The sequence below is a fragment of the Actinia tenebrosa genome, unplaced genomic scaffold (assembly GCF_029948245.1).
Source record: "Actinia tenebrosa isolate PJP-AT-01 unplaced genomic scaffold, QUT_ActTen_1.0 PGA_scaffold1__47_contigs__length_23844297, whole genome shotgun sequence".
NCBI lineage: Eukaryota > Metazoa > Cnidaria > Anthozoa > Actiniaria > Actiniidae > Actinia > Actinia tenebrosa.
The window spans coordinates 19,506,084-19,525,028 of NW_028292578.1; the positions used below are offsets into that span (position 1 = coordinate 19,506,084).

The following is an 18,945-nucleotide window of genomic DNA, read 5'->3' on the forward strand; positions in this document are numbered from 1 at the left end:
TTTTCATTGTATTATCGTTTTATAATAATAGTTTCAACTTAACAAAAGTATTTCAATATATATAAACCTACATCTTAGTGTAAATATCTTATTTTATAGACAGAGAGCTGTAATCTCGTTCTCGTTTTGTACTGATTTGTGATGTACTAAGCTGGGTTGTTGAATAAACTCTTTTGCCAACACACTTGCAATCTGTTTAGTGATTTGAGCGCCTTGCCGCCGGTTACATTTGGGTAGTTTGTAAAACTTTAAATACTGATACGAACGGTTATTGGACACGCAACCAGGAACATAACAGTTAACATTTACCATTTGATCAAAAAAAAAGCAAAAACGTGAAAAAATGGAGTACGAGAGACTACTAAAACCAAAACATTATACAAGACACGCCGCCATTTTGTTTGTTTACCCCGAGCGTATCCCATAGTTCCTTGCACAAGACTTTCGTGACGTAAAAGTTTCAGAAGGCTATTGTAAGGATGGATATCTTTTGCATATTTGAAAAAAGAGGAAAGTGTCTCTGGGAGCTTACCTTTGTGCCATAAATGAGTAAATTTTAAAGCATGAAGACGATAAATATTATTTACTGTGAGAAGCTCCAAGAGATTTAGCAAGGGAAGAGCGCTTTCGGTGTTTTCGCCAAAAGATACAGCAAAGAACATTATTCTTACAACTATATTCTGTTTGACTTGCATTTTCTTAATGTGCGTTTTATAAGCGCTTCCCCAGGCCAATATTGCAAATGATATGTAGGGATAAACAAGGTTGTAATAAATTTGTTTCAGTTGATGAATGGAGAGATAATGCCGTAATTTTGATATCACTCCAATATTTCGTGAAATTTTTGAGCAGACATAAGAAATATGGTATCTCCATGATATGCAGTCATCAATTATGACTCCTAAATATTTTATGTGGTCTTTTCTTTGTAAAGAATTGCTTGAACCATCTCTGTTTTGAAATTTCAGATCAATTTCCGCGTCTTTCTTTTTACTTGATTTCACAATCATGAAATTTGTTTTTGTATAATTAATTGATAGTTTATTTGCGTCACACCATGTCTTAACTTTTTGGAGCTCAGAGTTCATTAGTTTTTCAAGTTCCCTTAAGTCATAGTGCGAGGCAAAGACATTCGTGTCATCCGCAAATATTCTAAATTTCAGAGTATCAGAGCAGTCTGGCAAATCATTAATATATATTAAAAACAAGAGAGGTCCAAGAGAGCTACCCTGAGGAATTCCACAATTCATCGTTTGTTTTGAGGATACGTTGTTACCAAAAGCAACATATTGTTGCCTATTTGTTAAATAACTGGTAAACCAATTTAGCGCAATACCTTTGACTCCATATAGTTCTAACTTTTCTACTAGAATTTTGTGATTAACAGTATCAAAGGCCTTTGAAAAATCTAAAAATGCACCACAAGTATACATTTTATTGTCTATTGCTTTCCTTAGGTTGTCCGCTATTTCAGTAATGGCTAGTGAAGTTGAGTGGCCTTTTCGAAAAAAATTTTAAAAAAAATTTAAAACAGGATCAAGAATATATATACGATATGAAAAAAACTGTAAACTATGTCTAGACAAGTTTAAGTCATAACCCACCTACACCTCCCTTTCCTTACCCCTCAGGGTGGCTTTATTTTGAACTTTTTTTTGTGTGTGTGTGCAAATATTATATCGTATATAATATCCATGCTAACCATTTTATTTACTAATTATATTTACCTTCATATATTTACCTTTTTCGATTAAAGCTCATCTTTTTATAGTCGAATGGGCGCAGAGACCTTTAGCATCAGGTTTATCTCTGCTCTATTAACCGCTAGAAACACTGGACGTCAATGAAATTCAATATCGGGCGGCTTTTCCAGTAACATTTTCGTTACGAAGCCTTGCTAAATGTCGAAGGTGTGGTGGAAAACGCCTGACATTGAACTGTACCGAGTTTGAGGTTTGCGGTGCATAGCAGGGAACTACGGTCGTGCTAAAGGTCTCTATTGTAACCACTTATTTCTATCTCAGTAACACTGGAGTTAAAATAACAGTTAAAATAACAGGAGGAAAAGACCTGCTCTAATTGTGATACAATTTCTCAAAGATGCAATTGCAATAATGCACAAATGACTTGACTTAAAAGGAAAAGAAAAGAAAAAGAATCCACATCGCTGGCAAACAATCCAGAACGCAAAATTATTTGAGCTAACAAACCTGGCAATCTCATATACGTTGAAGCATCGACTTCATTTAGGTTTCTTCATTGGACATGGTCTGGCTTCTAAATGGACTTGCTGGAAAAAATATTTGAGCTGGTTGAATTTTGTCAAAAAACAAATAATCAATATATCTTATAAGATTGTCCTTAATATATGTGGTATTGTTGTTGCACTACTCGGGGTCCATTGACTCCATCGAAGTCTTCAGCAGGTCAGCTTGGCAACTTTGAGTCCTTTTTTTACCAGTCTGTGAGTGTAGCACTGCGCATGTCCTGACTTATACAGCTATCCGGAGGTTTTGTAGGTTTCGACATAAATATATAGATCAACTATTTGTCGAGATCGAGCAACAAAACCGCAACTGCTGATCACGATACGGCAGTAAAATAATGAAATGTCAAAGCTGGATTGTCCTAGTTTTAACTTCGTTTAGTTGACTACTGATTAGCAACAACAATTTGGTGCAGTTTTGATCAAGAAGTAATGCCGAAAATTTAAACTTACGGCATCAAAAGTTAAGAACATTTACCATGCACATCAATATGTACTGAATACTTGTTCATGGCAACGGCTGAGCCAATGTATAGCGGGATATTTTCCACATCTTGATGATTTTTTTGACTTTTTCGTATGAAGTTCTTCCTCTTAATCTACCTTGTTTGTTCAGCTCTTCGGCAACCCTTTCTGCTTCTTCAACCGTCAGGCCTTCTGGATTGGCCATATAGTTTCCCTCTTTCTGTAACATTTTCAACGTTTTCTCAATAGAAGGTTCCCAACGAAGCTTCTCCTTCAAATCCTCCCACCTTTTCCAAGCTTCTTGTCTTTCGTGGTCATCGAGCAAGTATTCATCGTCAATATCTTCTTCAATGTCCTTTACTTTGTAAGGGTAATCTTCAGCAAACTGGTCGGGCAGCACGATGTGATACATTATGGCCTGTAGAATCAAACATACTCGCCCAATATAAGACTGGCAATAATTTATATCGAGATTTTCTTTTTTCAGCGTTGTTATTTCTTGGTTGAGTCGCTTATTAACTTCATTGATTTCTGTGACTTTTTCCTTAAATTTATAATCGGCTTCATTCAATTCTCTCTCAAACTCGTCCTGTAATTTGTGGATGTTTTTTGCATGGCTTTTATCAAATTCCTTCATTTCTTTCTCCTGGTTTATTTTGTCTTGTTCAACGGCTTTTTCCAAAGATTTTAGCCTAGATTCCTTTTCATGATAGGTTTTGCTCAGCGCTTCTTTTTCCTCCTCAAGTTCTTCTAATTCATTCGTCAGATTCACCGCTTCTTTCTTAAGGTTATTTACTTCTTGCTTGCAATTCTCAATTTTTTTACTATTACTAAGGACTTTGCTTCGATCATCGCTGGGTTTTTTTAAATGGTTTTGGGTATCAAAATGATGAATTTCCTTCAGTTTCTGGTTTGCCCTTTTGTTCTCAATCATCAAATCATCAAACGTCATTGCAACTGTCTTACATTCCATTGCCAGATTATACTTTTAGTAAACTGATTCTAATTCATCTGAGGAAAAATTAAAAGAAACCCAATTATTCCATTAATTATTACAGAGTTAACAGAGGGTCCCCTATGGTGAAATGCAATATTTGATGATGAGTGGGAAATTTTGTGAGCATCGCTCTCGCCTAAGATATGAACCGAACTCGATCAGATTCTATTACCGAAGTCTATCAATTTCTTTAGGAATCAAAAGAAATTTTATTTTATCGTGTTTAATTCCTTTTTTCTTCAAATAACGACAAACCCGCATACAGTGGCCTATTCTAACACGCATCGTTCGTCGCTTAGTTTGCGGTTCAATCGTTTATTTTTTTGTTCTTAGAAATGGCATTACTTTTTAATTATTTTGGGCAATATTAAAAATGAAAATGATAGATTGCACCTATGCTATGTATAACTAAAACTATCCAGCAAATTGAACTGAACTACATACGGGATTTCAACAACATATAGTTTTGCTTCAATGGGTAATGTTAGATACGGAGCTATTCCAACTATTCACTTCCCTCGTAAAACAAATTAAATATTACATGATTTTATTTCTTCAAGACAACCATTGTGAAGATTGTTATTGATCATAGTCTTTTAATAAAATGAGTTAGATAATAATAATAATCAGAGTTACTATAGTTAATAACGCTCCGGTTCTTTGTCTGAGAAATTCAAGATGGCCGCCATGCAGTACTGAACAAATTAAAGTTCAATAATTCGAATGGTACCGCAAGATCTCGAAACATCTGAAGAGAGAAAATGCCAATTATAAAAACTAAATATGACACTATGAATGAACAGTGATCTTAAAAAGCAAAGAAAGTCTGATTTGTGAACAAAATATTGTTCAAAGATAAATCGCCCACTACTGCGCCAGCCGAGACGCCATCTTGGTTGACTGTTCTTATAGGCCAACATTGAAGCAAAATTATAACTTAAATCTTGTTAAAATCCCAAAAAATCTTAGCTAAGGTCAACAGCCTTACGTTTATTTAACTTATAATAAGTAATCGTGATCTATACTTTTATAATTCATTTATTTTTTCTTGCTCAGTATAAAAGCACCGAATTCTTGTGCGCTTGGTTTGCCATCCCTTCTTTTATGACCTGTTTGAGACTGAGGATGCCTAAGTTTCAAGCAGATATTTGATAACCGACTAAATTCTACAGAAGAATACGCTGGTACAAGGATCAGTACGTATTTTTTTTAAACGAAAGCGAAAGTGTGGAATTATATGCTAACGACTCATTGTACATTCCTTGGCATGGCAGTAGAATTCAAAGAAAAAGTATGTGATAAATGGAATTTCTGATATTTATTTTGCTAAAGTGTCTAAAAACAACAATTTTACAAGAAGGTTAAAAGTATGGAAACGCAAACTCGATATGTGTAATCTAAGATTGACATCAAACCGGAGCAATGACGCTCTCTTTAGTCTCTCGAGGGCAATCTCTCGAGGGCAGCGAAATTCCTGAAGCTCAGTATAATGTTTACCATCATTTCGATTAAATTACGCTACCCAATCGATTTTACTGAATACAAAGGCGCTATGCAGTTCCTGAACATTTAAAACAAATTATGAATTCTGTCTCTTCCTTAGTTGTTATTGATAAAAATATGCCTAAGATCTATCTTACCTACTTAGCAAGAAAAAATGCTTGACTCATGATGCTGAAACGATAATATTCATGTGACATAAGCAATACTATCCCCCAGGACGCAAAAATTATGGTGCAATCTGTATAGTTTCAATTTCAGTTCGTGGGTATAGTTCTATACGCCCAAATTTTAAACCGTCAGCTAAGTTGCAATCTATTATTTTCTCCGTTTTCATTTTTCATTTTGCTCAAAATAATTGAAAAGTAATGTCAATTCTGATGTCCGAAAATAATATCGAACCAACTAACCAGAACGGGCCACTGCATGCGGTTTTGTGGTTGTTTGAAGAAAACATAAAATCAATAAATATTTCTTTTGATTCCTCGAAAGAAAATTGGTGGAACAAGCAAGGTTAAAAGAAACCAGGCGCTATTCTGAGTTCCCAAAAAATCCGGTCGAAGGAATTAGTTTGAAGCTAAGACGTCATCGATGAAATATTACTGATTTTTAACTACATTGCGCGGCTAATTAATCAAATAAGCAAAAGATAAAAACCCGCGTGAAGCGCGCAGTAAATATCGTTGCAATGATGACCCGCGCGCGCGATCCCCTGCAACTTCCAAGAATTCTAGCTGTCATACCAAGATTTTAGCAGCCAATCAAAACGCACCATGATAACAGTGCTAGCAACGCAATATAAAGAGCGAATGAAGGAAGAAATATAATATTTCGCTGAATTGCTGCACGTACGGCCATCGTTTTTTGTCAGGGGTCTACGTCCGGCGGGGTTTTCGTCGATAGAATAAGGTAAGAAGAAAAAATAGACTAAAAGATAACTCTATATACATATATAAGATTATATCGATCGAGTAAATCGTAATAAGGAAACAAGTGAATAAGGAAGCAAGTGAATTAGCTCTTGGACTTTTTGAACAAGATGATAACTTTCTACGGCAACCATTGAATCCTTTGCTAGTCATTTAAGCGTGTTCGATTTATTGCGAAAGGTTTTCTCCATCTTTTTTCCGCTATGTTACCGTTGATAGAATTTGAGGTAGATACCTTTTCATTTTGATTTCCGCCGACTTGTTTTTAGTTTCTTTTTATTTGGTGCAATTCTATTTTTTGCGATATAAATATGAAGGAAGCTATGCATGTCTTGTCGAAACCGCGAACTATTCCGAACAATCGCGCAGTCATCAAATTTTATCTCAGATGCAATTTTTTAAAATTTCTTTGAAAACGGTCTGAAATTTATAAAATATTCGACGGAAAAAAATTGGTGTAGTAATGTTTAGAGCGCTGCTAGAGATCCCTGACTCTGAGGAGCGATGTAAAGCCCAGCAGCAAAGCTAGGCAGTTTGATCGCACCTTCTCGAAGTTGTCCGACATTTTGGATGTATCTCGCAAAAGCACTGTATCATTCTTAGTGCTACTACCGGGTACAATTGATTTTGGAATGTTAGTTCAAACTTCTATTGGTATTAGTGAATGGATATTAAGTTTACTTTGGTTCGAGCTTATTAAATTTTTTGCTGACTTTGAATTCGAATGCATGATGGACAGTGTTAGCATTCTACGGATTATACAAGAGTCTGTTGCTTCTATGTTGGGACTATCACACTAACACTATTAGTTCATCGTTTGCGATGGCTAAAATATCATATCGGCAGTTTTCGAGTAAATTCAGTGTTAACAATAAATTCAAAAATCAGGCCAACGAATTGTCCTCGAAAGTTCATGGCAGGTCTTCAAGGAAGAAAACATTTTGTGTGCTGATAACAAGGTATTATATTCGACCGCTACCATGAAAAGAAGACACTAAGACACCTGGGAACTCTTGCGACTGAAGATATATAGTCCCCACGAGGGTGTTTGCGTAATTTTACACTAAACCAATCTCGTACCCAGAGCCTGCGTTTCTTCTAGTATGAGACGAAGAATGAGGGCTCTGGCATATTCCATATTTTGGCGCATGCCCAATATTTGGAAAGTGAGATGTAACCAATCAAAATAATCAAAGTAAAAAGTAAAACCAAAGTAAAAACCAAACTAAAAATATCATAGTAAAGATCATAGTAGAAAATATAAATTGGAAAAATATTCTTTTAATTTTTAGCAAGTCTATGAACGCACGCGCTGTCATACCGGAAGTCCAAGAAACCCTGGTCTCTTAAAATGGATTATGCCAGAGCCCTCTTTCTTCACCGCAGGCCAGAAGGAACGCAGGCTCTGGGTTCGAGATTGACACTAAACCGACGGAGAAAAACGTTTGCGCATGCGTGCATTTTAGCACGTTTTCTAAACATTTTGAAGAGTTTAAGTGAGAAAAAAAAAGTTTGTTTCTCCATGTATACAAAAAAGTTCGAGAGTATACTTTTGTCAGACCAAGATACTGTATTATCAAACACAATATGAAAGAATTAGTCTTTAGTTTCAAGCATGGACACTAAGATTTTCCATTTTGTGAAGTCCAATTTATCAGGCATGTATGAAAGTCAAATTTACTTATGTTTTTGACTAATTTGCATACGGTTTCAGAGCATGCGCAAACGTTTTTCACTCGTGTCCTTTAATCCAGTTTAAAATAACCTCTCTGGTGCACGTGCGTATTGCGGTATGGGATTCTCGGTTCGTTATTTATGAGCTGCCAAAATCGAAAAAGACCTAGCCAGAGTAAAGATTAATAATTATACACATACGGCCATACAACTGATCCAAATTGAACAAAATTAGAAGAAATTGTCATTTCATCATACAATTAACAATTTTTCTTTAATAGAATCCTCCTGAAGAATCTGTAACTTAGATAAAGTTTTGAATAATGGAGCGATGCTTACACTGAACTGAGTACTCACAATAACAACGTGTTTTTTTCCTTTACAGCAACTTCTCTTTGAAATATTTTCAGTATTCGTAAACAAGTGACGACACCAGGCTTTTTTTTTTTAATTTGCTTGTCGCAGATAAAAAAGAAAGAAAAAAAGAACTGACAAACTAAACATGCCAGAGAAACACCTTATAGAGGAAATAAAGAAAATGAATAAAAAACTTAAAGACTTGAATACACAGATAGCAGCAAACGAATATAAGCTGCGTGAAGTTCCGAATAGAAAAAGCGAAGAAAAGTTCAATAAAGTCATAGAAGATCTAAAGCGAGAAAAGGAAGAGGGTGAAGAGAAAAGATATCTCCTTCAGAAAGTAGTGAAATTGCAAGGAACACTAGAGACAAGAGAGGTAAAAATAATATAGTTGAAAGCCCTAATAGAGGAACTAGAACAAAAGAATGAGCAAATAGAAGAATTAAAAAAAGAAATAGTAGATCTCAAGCATAAAAGGGATCAGTTGAAAAATGAAATAATCAAGCTTGAAAGTGACATACGTGAGTTGAAGGAAAAGATCAAAGAAAAGGATGAACGTGTGGAACTGTTGGAAATGAAAATGAAAGAAAACCAGCAGAACCACCAGAACAGAATGAAAGATGCTATTGCTAAGGGTGAGAAGAATATAAATATTTTGAGGAACGAAACTATTGCCAAGATCATGCAACTAAAAGATAATCATTCAAAAGAAATGGACGAAATGCGTGAATCAAACAACTTCCTCGAAAAGGACGTAAAGAAACTTAAAACGGAACATTCAAAAATGGAAAGTAAACTAAATGAGTATAAAGAGTATGTTAGCTACTGTACAGAAGAAAATCAGCACATTTTGTACATTGGGCAACTTTGTTCAAACTTGCAAACAAACTGGTATCGATATGTTATGCCGAAGCACTGCCACGATGAGCATCGTGCTTATACAGTTAAGGACATTATAGACGATATTGGTGATTGCACAATACTCAGTGAAGAAGAGCAAAACGATACCAAGAGGAGGTGGAAAGAATTGCAAAGTAAAATAGATTGGAAGAAGAACAAACGATTGATAGAAGCGATTAAGCGACTACGACACCAGAGAAACCAAGCCGCGCATCCCAAAGTCCTTAGTGAAGAAGGAGCAAGAAGTGCGGCCGAGGAGTTAAGAAAACAAGGAAAATTGAATGTAAAACCTTCATTTGATGATGTCATGGGATTAATTAATCTATGGAAATCTTCAATATCCCTGCACGAAGCACGATCCGGCTGATGCATGTGGACCAGCTAAAACACTTCCATGTTCCTTGATCACAGACTCATTTACTTAGGGTTGGCCTCATATCAGCGTTAAAATATTCACATTTGAAATAGGAAATGTAAAGAAAATAATACACAACTTTAACAATACCAGCACTTTTAAAAGTTCACAAACGGATATTTTTAATCGAATATTTTTAAATCCGCAACTTTCATACCGATTCCACCATCAAGCCACACAAGGCCGTATTCAATTAATCACTTGATAAATGTGGAAGTGACTTAAAGTTCACGCATTTTTCCTTTTTAAATATTTACGTTTTTGGTTATAATTTAGATTCCAGTGGAAAGCCAGCCGAGATATACCGAAATGGGCTTTTCGTTTTCTATCACAAATCGGCCATTAGTGTCTAGGGCGCATGAGCTTTGCTGGCGAACTCATGGACGAAGGCTCGCAGCACGTAACAGAGCTAAAACAAGCCCTTGGAAGCTTCGGTGCTCTCTCTGACTTCTAGTTCATTCTTTTTTATGGTTTATAATTTTAATATCCAGGAATTCTTCCCTAAAACTAAGTTCCATAAAATGACATGCTATAGACCCCTTGTAGCACGTCGGAACGAAGCTTCATTTGAAGTACATAACAATAGGTTCCCAATTCTCTTCTTTCCCATACCCAAAATACTTTGCGGCTTTGGGGGGTAACCAGAGGAAAAACTGACTGCACTTATTTTGCTGAAGGCTGATCAGACAATGTTGAAAATATCTCGTTTGATATCCAAATACAAAATGAAACAGTAAGAAGCAGAAAGAGATGAAGAAGTTTAAAGTGATTTTTAAATATTTCTTCGTAAGTCAATACATGTTCTGTAACACCAAACCTTTTGATGTTCTGCAAAATGAACTCAGAATGGACTGATAATCAGTATTTTACAGATCAAAACAGTTATAGTGTACATTCAATTGAAGAACGTTTCATTTTGGGACAGCGCTTTGATTGGTTACGCGTATTGATTGGATACCTCTAAGTCGCAAAGCATTATGGGACATGTTGAAGATATAGAAGTAAGTTATAGTGCTTGGGAACGAGGTTATTCCGGGCGAAAGCCCTTGGAATTAAATTCGGAAAAATTAATTTCCGACCTCGCTCCAAGGGCTTTCGCCCGAAATAACCTCGTTCCCAAGCACTATAACTTACTTCTATATCTTCAACTATTTCATTAGTGCCACGCGGTCCATATACTCTCATTATGGGGCATGCGAAAGTAAACAATTCTCATGAGATTGAAATTAAGCTGCTTGTACGTGACATGCAACGATTTCAATTTTTTCATTCCACCAAGAGGCATCTTGACTTTGTATAACTGAGTGAATTCAGTTTTTGCAATATATTAACTATACAATAGGTTTATATACATGTTTTTAAACACGAAACGGTCAAAATCTACAATTTATCCTTTTTTTAAGCGTAAGGCGATCTAAATAGATCGTAGCAAGATCAAAATGCATTTTGGCTTTCAAGCTACAGTACAATGATTTCAATCTAAGAACTGTAACATACGAAACTTGTTCAAATACTCTGATTGTTCATCACTCTCTGCACTGTCTAGTTATCATACAGGTTTTGTTGTAGGAGCAGACGACCAGCGTCGAACCAATCTTAATGCGCGAAATTAATGACCGTCCAATCAGAATGTTGCATTTTAACAAGACTACGTCACGGTTACGCACCTTCACTATCATACGAACACCGCTCTAAAGTAATAAGGACAAATTAGATAATGTAATAATAATAACGATCAATGAAAAGATAATAAAATGAATGAAACTGCCTATATCCATCCAATAAATGATATCTATCTAGGGGCCTATCCTAGTGGTTTTGTCCAATGAATGATCCTAGTATCTTTACGTTAGAGTAGTGTTTTTACCCAGTGAATAACATGTTAAGGCCCCGTCCACACGTTTCCGGAAATTTGTGTATCCGCCAATTGTTTTTTGGCGGATACGGGTTGCGTCCACACGTGTCCGGAAATTCTTCGATCCGTATCCGTAAAAATTTTCGAAAACGGTCTCCAGAGTGGAAATTTTCGATTTGCGGACACAAAAATTTCCGTATACGTGTGGACGGGGTTTAAGACTAGTACATCTAGTTGGTCAATCCTGTTGTATCATCAGCCTCCTGAAATGAAAAAAAAGTGCTTATGAGAGTTAGTTCAACAACCAACATGGCCGTCATGTCTTCTGTTATTTCATTCTCTTGGGAATGATTGCAAACAGCTTATATATCTCTTGCACTAGTTCCCAACCTGAGGGTCAAAACGAAAGATTTCTCTTCGTTTGAGGACTGAAATATCTTTTGAGGATAATATGTTTTCACTGTTTTGATTCCCAAGGTAAGGATTTTGTCTAAAGGGGTAGAATCGAGGGAGTTTCGTGACATGTAAAAAAACAACCACGCCCTATATCTATTGTTTGATGTCGTGTTTGAACTTCGATGGAAAACCTGTCCCGGGAAGAGCGGGCTGAATGTCGTATACTGAAGATGGTCTGAACCAGATACTTGCCGTTGAAGGTAAGAGTATAAATCGGCAATAGAATTTTAAGAAAATCTGTACGTAGTGGGCCTTTTATAAATGTAGTGGTTCTAGATTATCTCGAGGACTATACAAAATTCGACATATCGTCAAATCTGAACGAACTGATTGAGAAAGAAAACACAAGATGAATGCCGAAGGAAACCCGAACTTGACCATCGAGCAACAACATGAAAGAATCCTCGAATTAGAAAAACAACTTGAAAACATGATAAAAGGACCGTCTGAATATGGGAGACAACTTGAGCGAGAGTTGGATCTTGGATCCCGAAGAGGTAAGAGAATTATTCAAGAAAATATGAAAGATTTCGAAGGCCGTAAAGCCGAACGGATTACACAAAGACGACATTCCTTGGCGGGATATTTATCCCACCTGTCAAGACTTGTCAACCAAGTTGGAGACGTGGAACGATGCTTCGAAGCCGAAAAAATTGTTGATTATTTAAAGAAATTAGAACTTGCATGGGATTTGTACAGAAATGAATACAGTGTTTACATCGAGGAAGATGTAAGTGAAACAGAACTTTTACGAGTAAAACAACAACACGAACATGCCAAAGATAATTATCACAAGTGTGCCTATGCCGCATGCGAGCGTTTGAGACAGGCACAACAATGTCGAGAAGACGAGCAGGCGCCAGTTCGCCGACAAAGAGATAATGAGACAATAAGCCGATATTCCTACGCAGGGGGGTCTACTAAGTCGAAAACTAGATCGCTGAGCTCTTCGAAGAAACGAGAACTACAGAAAAACGCGGAATTGAAGAAAATGATGGCAGAACAAGCTGAAGGAATAGCAAAATTGGAAGCGGAAATGGAAAAGCGCAAGATAGACATTGAACTAGAGAAGCAAAAAACAGTAAGAAAACTGAGATTTGAAGCCAAGATAGCAGAAAAGGAAGCCGAATTTATGTCAGAGGATGAAGAGTCCGATCTAGAATTACCACGTGGACCATGCCTTTACACAAGCACCCCCTTGACAAAGGAAGACCAGACCACTGATTGGGTCGTGAACGAAACCACACGCATCCATGTACCGGATGACCGCGATGAAAGAATAAGACGAGAATACGAATATGAATACCAGAGAAGCTCCCAATGCCCCGAGAAGTATGATGAATATTGGAGAAACTCCCACGTTCCTAAGAGGTACGACATGCAAGAAGAAAGCGCTGACAAGAGCCACGCCCAAAACGTTATGGCCGACGAAAGATACCATTCTGAGAGACCTCGAAGAGAAGAATCCATCTTACAAGAAACTACAACCCACAATGCAATTATGCTGAAGTTGAACATGTTGCAAGCCATGCAGCCTGTAAAGTTCTCCGGAGATGCTGACGACTTCCCCAGTCTTAGAAGCCGCCTGAAAGACAATTTAGAGGACGGATTATTGACCGACGGACAAAAACTGGAGTTCTTACCGAAATTTGTCTGCGGAGAAGCGTATGAAGTAGTTCAACGAGCGTCTGGATGCAAGTACGACGATATTGTGAAGCTGCTAGAGGAACGATACGGACACCCATCCGCGGTTGCAGCCGCATGTATCGAAAAACTGACCATTGGTCCAAAGTTAGCCCATGATGACAACAAAGGCCTACGTAACTTTGCAGAACAACTTGAATCAGCATCGAAGAAGCTGGAAGGAGAATACGAAGTTGAAGCAAGCACGACGTCGAACCTGAAGCTGATCGTAAGTAGGTTGCCAAACTACCTATCAGCAAGGTGGGGAGATACCCTGTACTGCATCCGAGAGAAAGGCAGGTCACCGAAGTTGAAGGACCTTGCCGCATTCGTGAAAAGACAAGCAGCAATCAAGAACGATCCCGCCTTTGTCACTACAACTTCATCACGGAACAGTGAATCGAAAACGAACACTGCTAGACCAATGAGATTCACTCACAAGGTAATGAAAGCTCAACCTCCGCTGAAAACCGCCACCTTCACGACCGACGTCAGACCTAAGGAAGCGTATCAAGCCGGTAGTAAAACAGAAAACGCAAGTACGCCGGGTCGCTGTGTCTGCTGCTCTGGAAGCCACGACCTTCTACATTGTACACAATTCGCAAGAAAAGACATCACGGACAGATGGAACGTCGTGAAGAATAATAAACTGTGTCATGTTTGCTTGAAAGCGGGACACTTAAGAACACAATGCAAATCGAACGAGAACTGTGGATGCGGAAGTGAGCGACGCCACCACAAGCTGCTACACAACTTTCCCAGACCGAAAGCAGCCCCCGTCGACAAGAAAGCTGAAGAAAGGGAACAAAGAAAGGATCCACCGAGTAACGACCAGAGGCCTGCTCCTGAACAGAGGAAAACCGACCAGTACGCAACCAACGTACGAAATACAGACAAAAGTATTCTTCTGCACGTGGTACCGATAAAGATCTCCGCGCCGGATGGAAGTGCGATAACGACGTATGGACTCCTGGACAACGGGTCCCGCGCCACCGTAGTTGACGCCGAAGTGGCAGAGATGATAGGACTCAAAGGAAGAAAGAAAAGAATATCGGTCAATACGCTGATGAATAAAGAAGAAGAAGAGTTCCAACTGGCTGAGTTCCAGATACAGTCTGCCGATGGCGAAGGACAACCAATCACAGTAGAGGAAGGGTTGATATCACAAAAATTCAGCATTTTTGAAGACCTCTTGCCTTCCAATATCAACAGAAATGCGTACCCTCATCTGATAGACATTGAAGTACCGGAAGTAGAAGTCCCGCGGGTATCTGTGTTGATTGGCAAGGATGTTGACGAAGCACACGAGATAATTGAAGTACGGAAATCTGATGAACCTACCTGTAAGCTCCAGGCTCAGAGAGGGCCCCTTGGGTGGGTCATTACGGGTACTATTGAAGGAAAAACACAACGAACGAAACTTGACTTGCACTTTACTGACATAGAAAACCTGAAGTTACGTGAACAGATAGAAAGATTCTGGAAGATAGATGACTATGGAACAAGACAGAATGTCAAAGAAAAAGAGGTGCTTTCAAGAGAAGATCTGAGAGCAGTAGCGAAGCTTGAAGAGACAACAGTGTTTAAAGAAAGACATTACGAGACCGGACTGCTGTGGAAGAAAGATGATGTGAAATTGCCAAACAATCGCGAGCAAGCTGAAAAGAGACTGTTGAGCCTCAAGAAAAGGTTTCAAAAGGATCGAGCGTTCGAAGAAGTGTATCGTGACACCATGAATGGCTACATCGAGAAAGGATACGCGCGCAAACTCTCCGCTGAAGAAACTTCACAGATTGGACCGCGAACATGGTACTTACCTCACTTCGGAGTTACGAACGTTAATAAGCCAGGAAAAGTGCGTATTGTTTTCGACGCCGCTGCTGAACATGAAGGTACGTCATTGAACAAGAATCTGCTTCAGGGGCCCGACTACACGAACAGTCTGCTTGGCGTATTACTGCGCTTCCGTGAAGACAAAGTTGCACTTGTAGCGGACATCGAAAGCATGTTCCATCAAGTCGGAGTACGTGAAAGAGATCAAGACTCTCTAAGATTCTTATGGTGGAGTGGAGATGCTGATGATCCTCCTGAAGAGTATGTGATGACAGTCCATATATTTGGTGCAAGAGACTCGCCGTGTGCAGCAAACTCAACCCTGAAGAAAACAGCGGATGACAACAGCGACGACTTCGATACTGCGACAGTTCACACTGTAAAGAACAACTTTTATGTCGATGACGTCCTAAAGTCGTTACCTAATGCGGACGCTGCAACGCGCATGGCTGACCAACTGACACAGCTGTGTATGAAAGGAGGCTTCAAGTTAACGAAGTTCATCAGCAACGACCGCGAGGTCCTAGCTGAAATACCAGAAGAAAAGAAAGCCACGTCCTTCCTCGATCTGAAACTCCAAGAATTACCAACAGAAAGAGCCCTCGGTGTACGCTGGGATGTCGAGTCAGACACCTTTGGGTTTAAAGTGTCAGAATTGCAGAAACCGAATACAATGAGAGGAGTTCTTTCAACTATTAGTGCGGTTTTCGACCCTCTAAACTTTGCAGCACCAGTGATATTGCCTGCAAAAAGAATCATGCAAGAACTGTGGAAGAAGAAGTATAAGTGGGACCAACCACTTGAAGGTGAGATCCTACAAAAATGGTCCAGCTGGAAAGAGAATCTTCCACTGCTGGAGCGAGTATGTGTACCGAGATGTTATTTTACGCGAACAAGTGAACAAAGAATTTCTCTTGAGCTTCACCACTTCTGTGATGCATCCGAGGTCGGGTATGGAGCAGTATCGTACTTGAGAGCCGAGTATCATGATGGAAGAATCGAATGCTCATTTGTGATGGCTAAGTCCAGAAACACCCCTATCAAGACCCTCACCATCCCTCGTCTTGAATTGCAGTCAGCGGTACTTGCAACGCGTCTTGACGAGGCAGTGAGGAAAGAGCTAGAGCTTGATGTCCAACAAGTAACATTTTGGACCGACTCCATGATAGTTCTAAACTATATCAGAAACGAAACTCGACGTTTCCAAACATACGTCGCAAACAGAGTGACCGAAATCAGAGAGGAAACACTGCCCGAACAGTGGAGACATTGTCCAGGCAAGGACAATCCTGCAGATGATGCAAGCCGTGGTCTTGACACTGAAGAATATCTCAAGAACCAACGCTGGCTTAAAGGACCAGAGTTTCTGTGGAAGACGAAAGAGAACTGGCCCGAGAACAAGTTTGAAGAAGTTAGCGTACAAGATCTGGAAGTTAAGAAAGAAGCTTATCTGACCGTACCTGAACGCAGATCATCTGTGGAGGAACTTACAAGGAGGTATTCCAACTGGATAGTACTCCTGCGCCGAGTTGCCTGGCTTGTCAAATTCACCGAATGGATCAAGTCCCGACACGTGAAAGAGAAACGTATTTCTACTGAAGACCTGCAGAACGCTAAATTGAAGGTTGCTAGGATCGTGCAACGTGAAGCCTTTTCCGAAGAAATGCAGAGCCTCAAGAAGAAGAAACAAGTTCAAGGACACAGCCCCACAGCAAGTCTAAGCCCAAAGTTACATGATGATGGTCTACTTCGTGTTGGTGGAAGATTGGCTAAGGCACCAATTTCCCATGACGCAATGCACCCAATAATTTTGCCTCGGAAGAGTCACGTTACGACAATCTTGATACGTTACTTGCATGAGAAGAACGGACACTGTGGTCAAGAGCAAGTGCTAGCCCTCCTGAGAGAACAATTCTGGGTAATCCAAGCACGAGTTGCCATAAAAAGAATCCTCGGAAGATGTATCGATTGCAAGAAACAGAGACCTCAAACGACAAACCAAGAAATGGGTGAGCTACCAAAAGTTCGCTTAACACCATATGAACCACCATTTACCTACACAGGGGTAGATTATTTTGGACCCTTCCATATCAAGAGAGGAAGAGGACGAGTAACCGAGAAGAGATGGGGAGCCATCTTCGTGTGCATGAACTCCCGCGCCGTCCACTTGGAGGTCGCAAAATCGCTGGAAACTGACGACTTTATCATGGTCTTGGTAAGGTTCCTGAACCGAAGAGGTCACGTCAAAGAAATAAGATCGGATAATGGAACAAATTTTGTCGGGGCGGACAGAGAAATCAAGGAAGCCATTAAAGAGATAGACTCCCGCAAGATTGCGGGGGAGCTGATGGAACGCGGATGCAAATGGGTATTTCACCCACCAGGAGCTCCACACATGTCAGGTGTATGGGAACGGCTTGTGAAAACTGTCAAGAGAAGCATCAAAGCCATAATTGGACAAGAGACAGTCAACGAAGAAGTGCTACATACCGTATTTACCGAGGCGGAGCGCATTTCCAATGGCAGACCGCTAACTCGAAATCCGCCGAATCCTGATGATGACGAACCGTTAACTCCGAGTCATTTCCTGAACGTCCGTCCAACCACCAACCTACCCTCTGAGATGATAGACGAATCGGACAAATACAGCAAGAAACGATGGAGACAAGCACAGTTGTTAGCCAACCATTACTGGAAGAGATGGTTGAAAGAATATATACCCTCACTGCAAGAGAGACAAAAATGGCGACAACCAAAGAGAAACATACGGATTGATGATTTGGTGCTGGTAGCTGACGAAAACCCTACAAGGAACAAATGGCCGTTAGGCAGAGTTACTAAGGTGTTCCCAGGAAGTGATGGTTTGGTTCGAAGTGTAGAAGTGAAGACTAAGGAAAACAGCTACCGACGTCCAATCCACAAGTTATGCTTGTTGGAAGCCGAAGATGAAGATGACGTTTGAACCAAGAGACTCAGACTTTGCGTTTATAATTTAGTCGAAACTGTTATAGTATGAACGTTTTAGTATAGACCGTTCATAGGGGGCGGAATGTTATAGCTTATGCATGATAGAAGCGGGTTCCCTGTGGAAGAGAGAAAAGGAGCTCGTGGGAATGGGGCAGAGTTGATATAGGGAAGAGTAGACAAGTTGTTGTTCTTAAAAAATGAATCCGGAATTCGAATGATTTTATCTTCAGGACAGCACATATGTGTAAGTATATTGATTCCGTTTTTCTTGGACAGAATATATTCTCATATAAGGTTTTGCAATTGTCATTCTAGCGAATCGTGAAAACCTGAACTCGTGAGAACCTGAAATCGTGAAAACCTGAACTCGTGAAAACCTGAAATCGTGAAAACCTGAACTCGTGAAATTAATCCTGTAACGTGGAATTGTGAAATCATTGACTGACTGAACTCTGAATAAACTGATAATCTAGAACTTGAACGTCACGCATCTTGACTATAGTCCTCGAGATAATCTAGAACCTTTACAATAAAAGTTATAAAACTAAAGAAAAGATGTAATCTTAATCTGCTTAAGGTTCAATTAATTAATAATGCAGCAAATTATGAACTATAAAACTTGAATAAAGTGAATAATTATTTGAA

The 18,945-nt window shown here is 39.2% G+C and overlaps 3 protein-coding genes across 4 annotated transcripts; 2 read left to right on the forward strand and 1 right to left on the reverse strand.

Moving 5' to 3' along the window:
• Window positions 1-2,064: 2,064 nt before the first annotated feature.
• On the reverse strand, window positions 2,065-3,768 carry LOC116308940 (uncharacterized). Its single transcript, XM_031719459.2, has one exon. It carries the CDS (start codon window positions 3,702-3,704, stop codon window positions 2,775-2,777), a length of 930 nt encoding a protein of 309 aa, XP_031575319.2. The 5' UTR covers window positions 3,705-3,768; the 3' UTR covers window positions 2,065-2,774.
• A 2,290-nt stretch (window positions 3,769-6,058) lies between these two features.
• LOC116308938 (uncharacterized) lies at window positions 6,059-11,277 on the forward strand. 2 transcript variants are annotated; one of them, XM_089033013.1, is made up of 2 exons: window positions 6,059-6,137; window positions 8,217-11,277. In XM_089033013.1, the coding sequence occupies exon 2, from the start codon at window positions 8,766-8,768 to the stop codon at window positions 9,456-9,458; it is 693 nt and encodes a 230-aa protein (XP_088889139.1). In that variant the 5' UTR covers window positions 6,059-6,137; window positions 8,217-8,765; the 3' UTR covers window positions 9,459-11,277. The 2 variants fall into 2 exon arrangements, with proteins under 2 accessions (XP_088889139.1, XP_031575318.1); XM_031719458.2 differs by having other exon boundaries at window positions 6,071-6,137; window positions 8,297-11,277.
• An 889-nt stretch (window positions 11,278-12,166) lies between these two features.
• On the forward strand, window positions 12,167-18,781 carry LOC148910050 (uncharacterized). Its single transcript, XM_089032499.1, has 2 exons — window positions 12,167-18,544; window positions 18,616-18,781. Exon 1 carries the CDS (start codon window positions 12,167-12,169, stop codon window positions 18,293-18,295), a length of 6,129 nt encoding a protein of 2,042 aa, XP_088888625.1. The 3' UTR covers window positions 18,296-18,544; window positions 18,616-18,781.
• The last annotated feature ends 164 nt before the right edge of the window (window positions 18,782-18,945 follow it).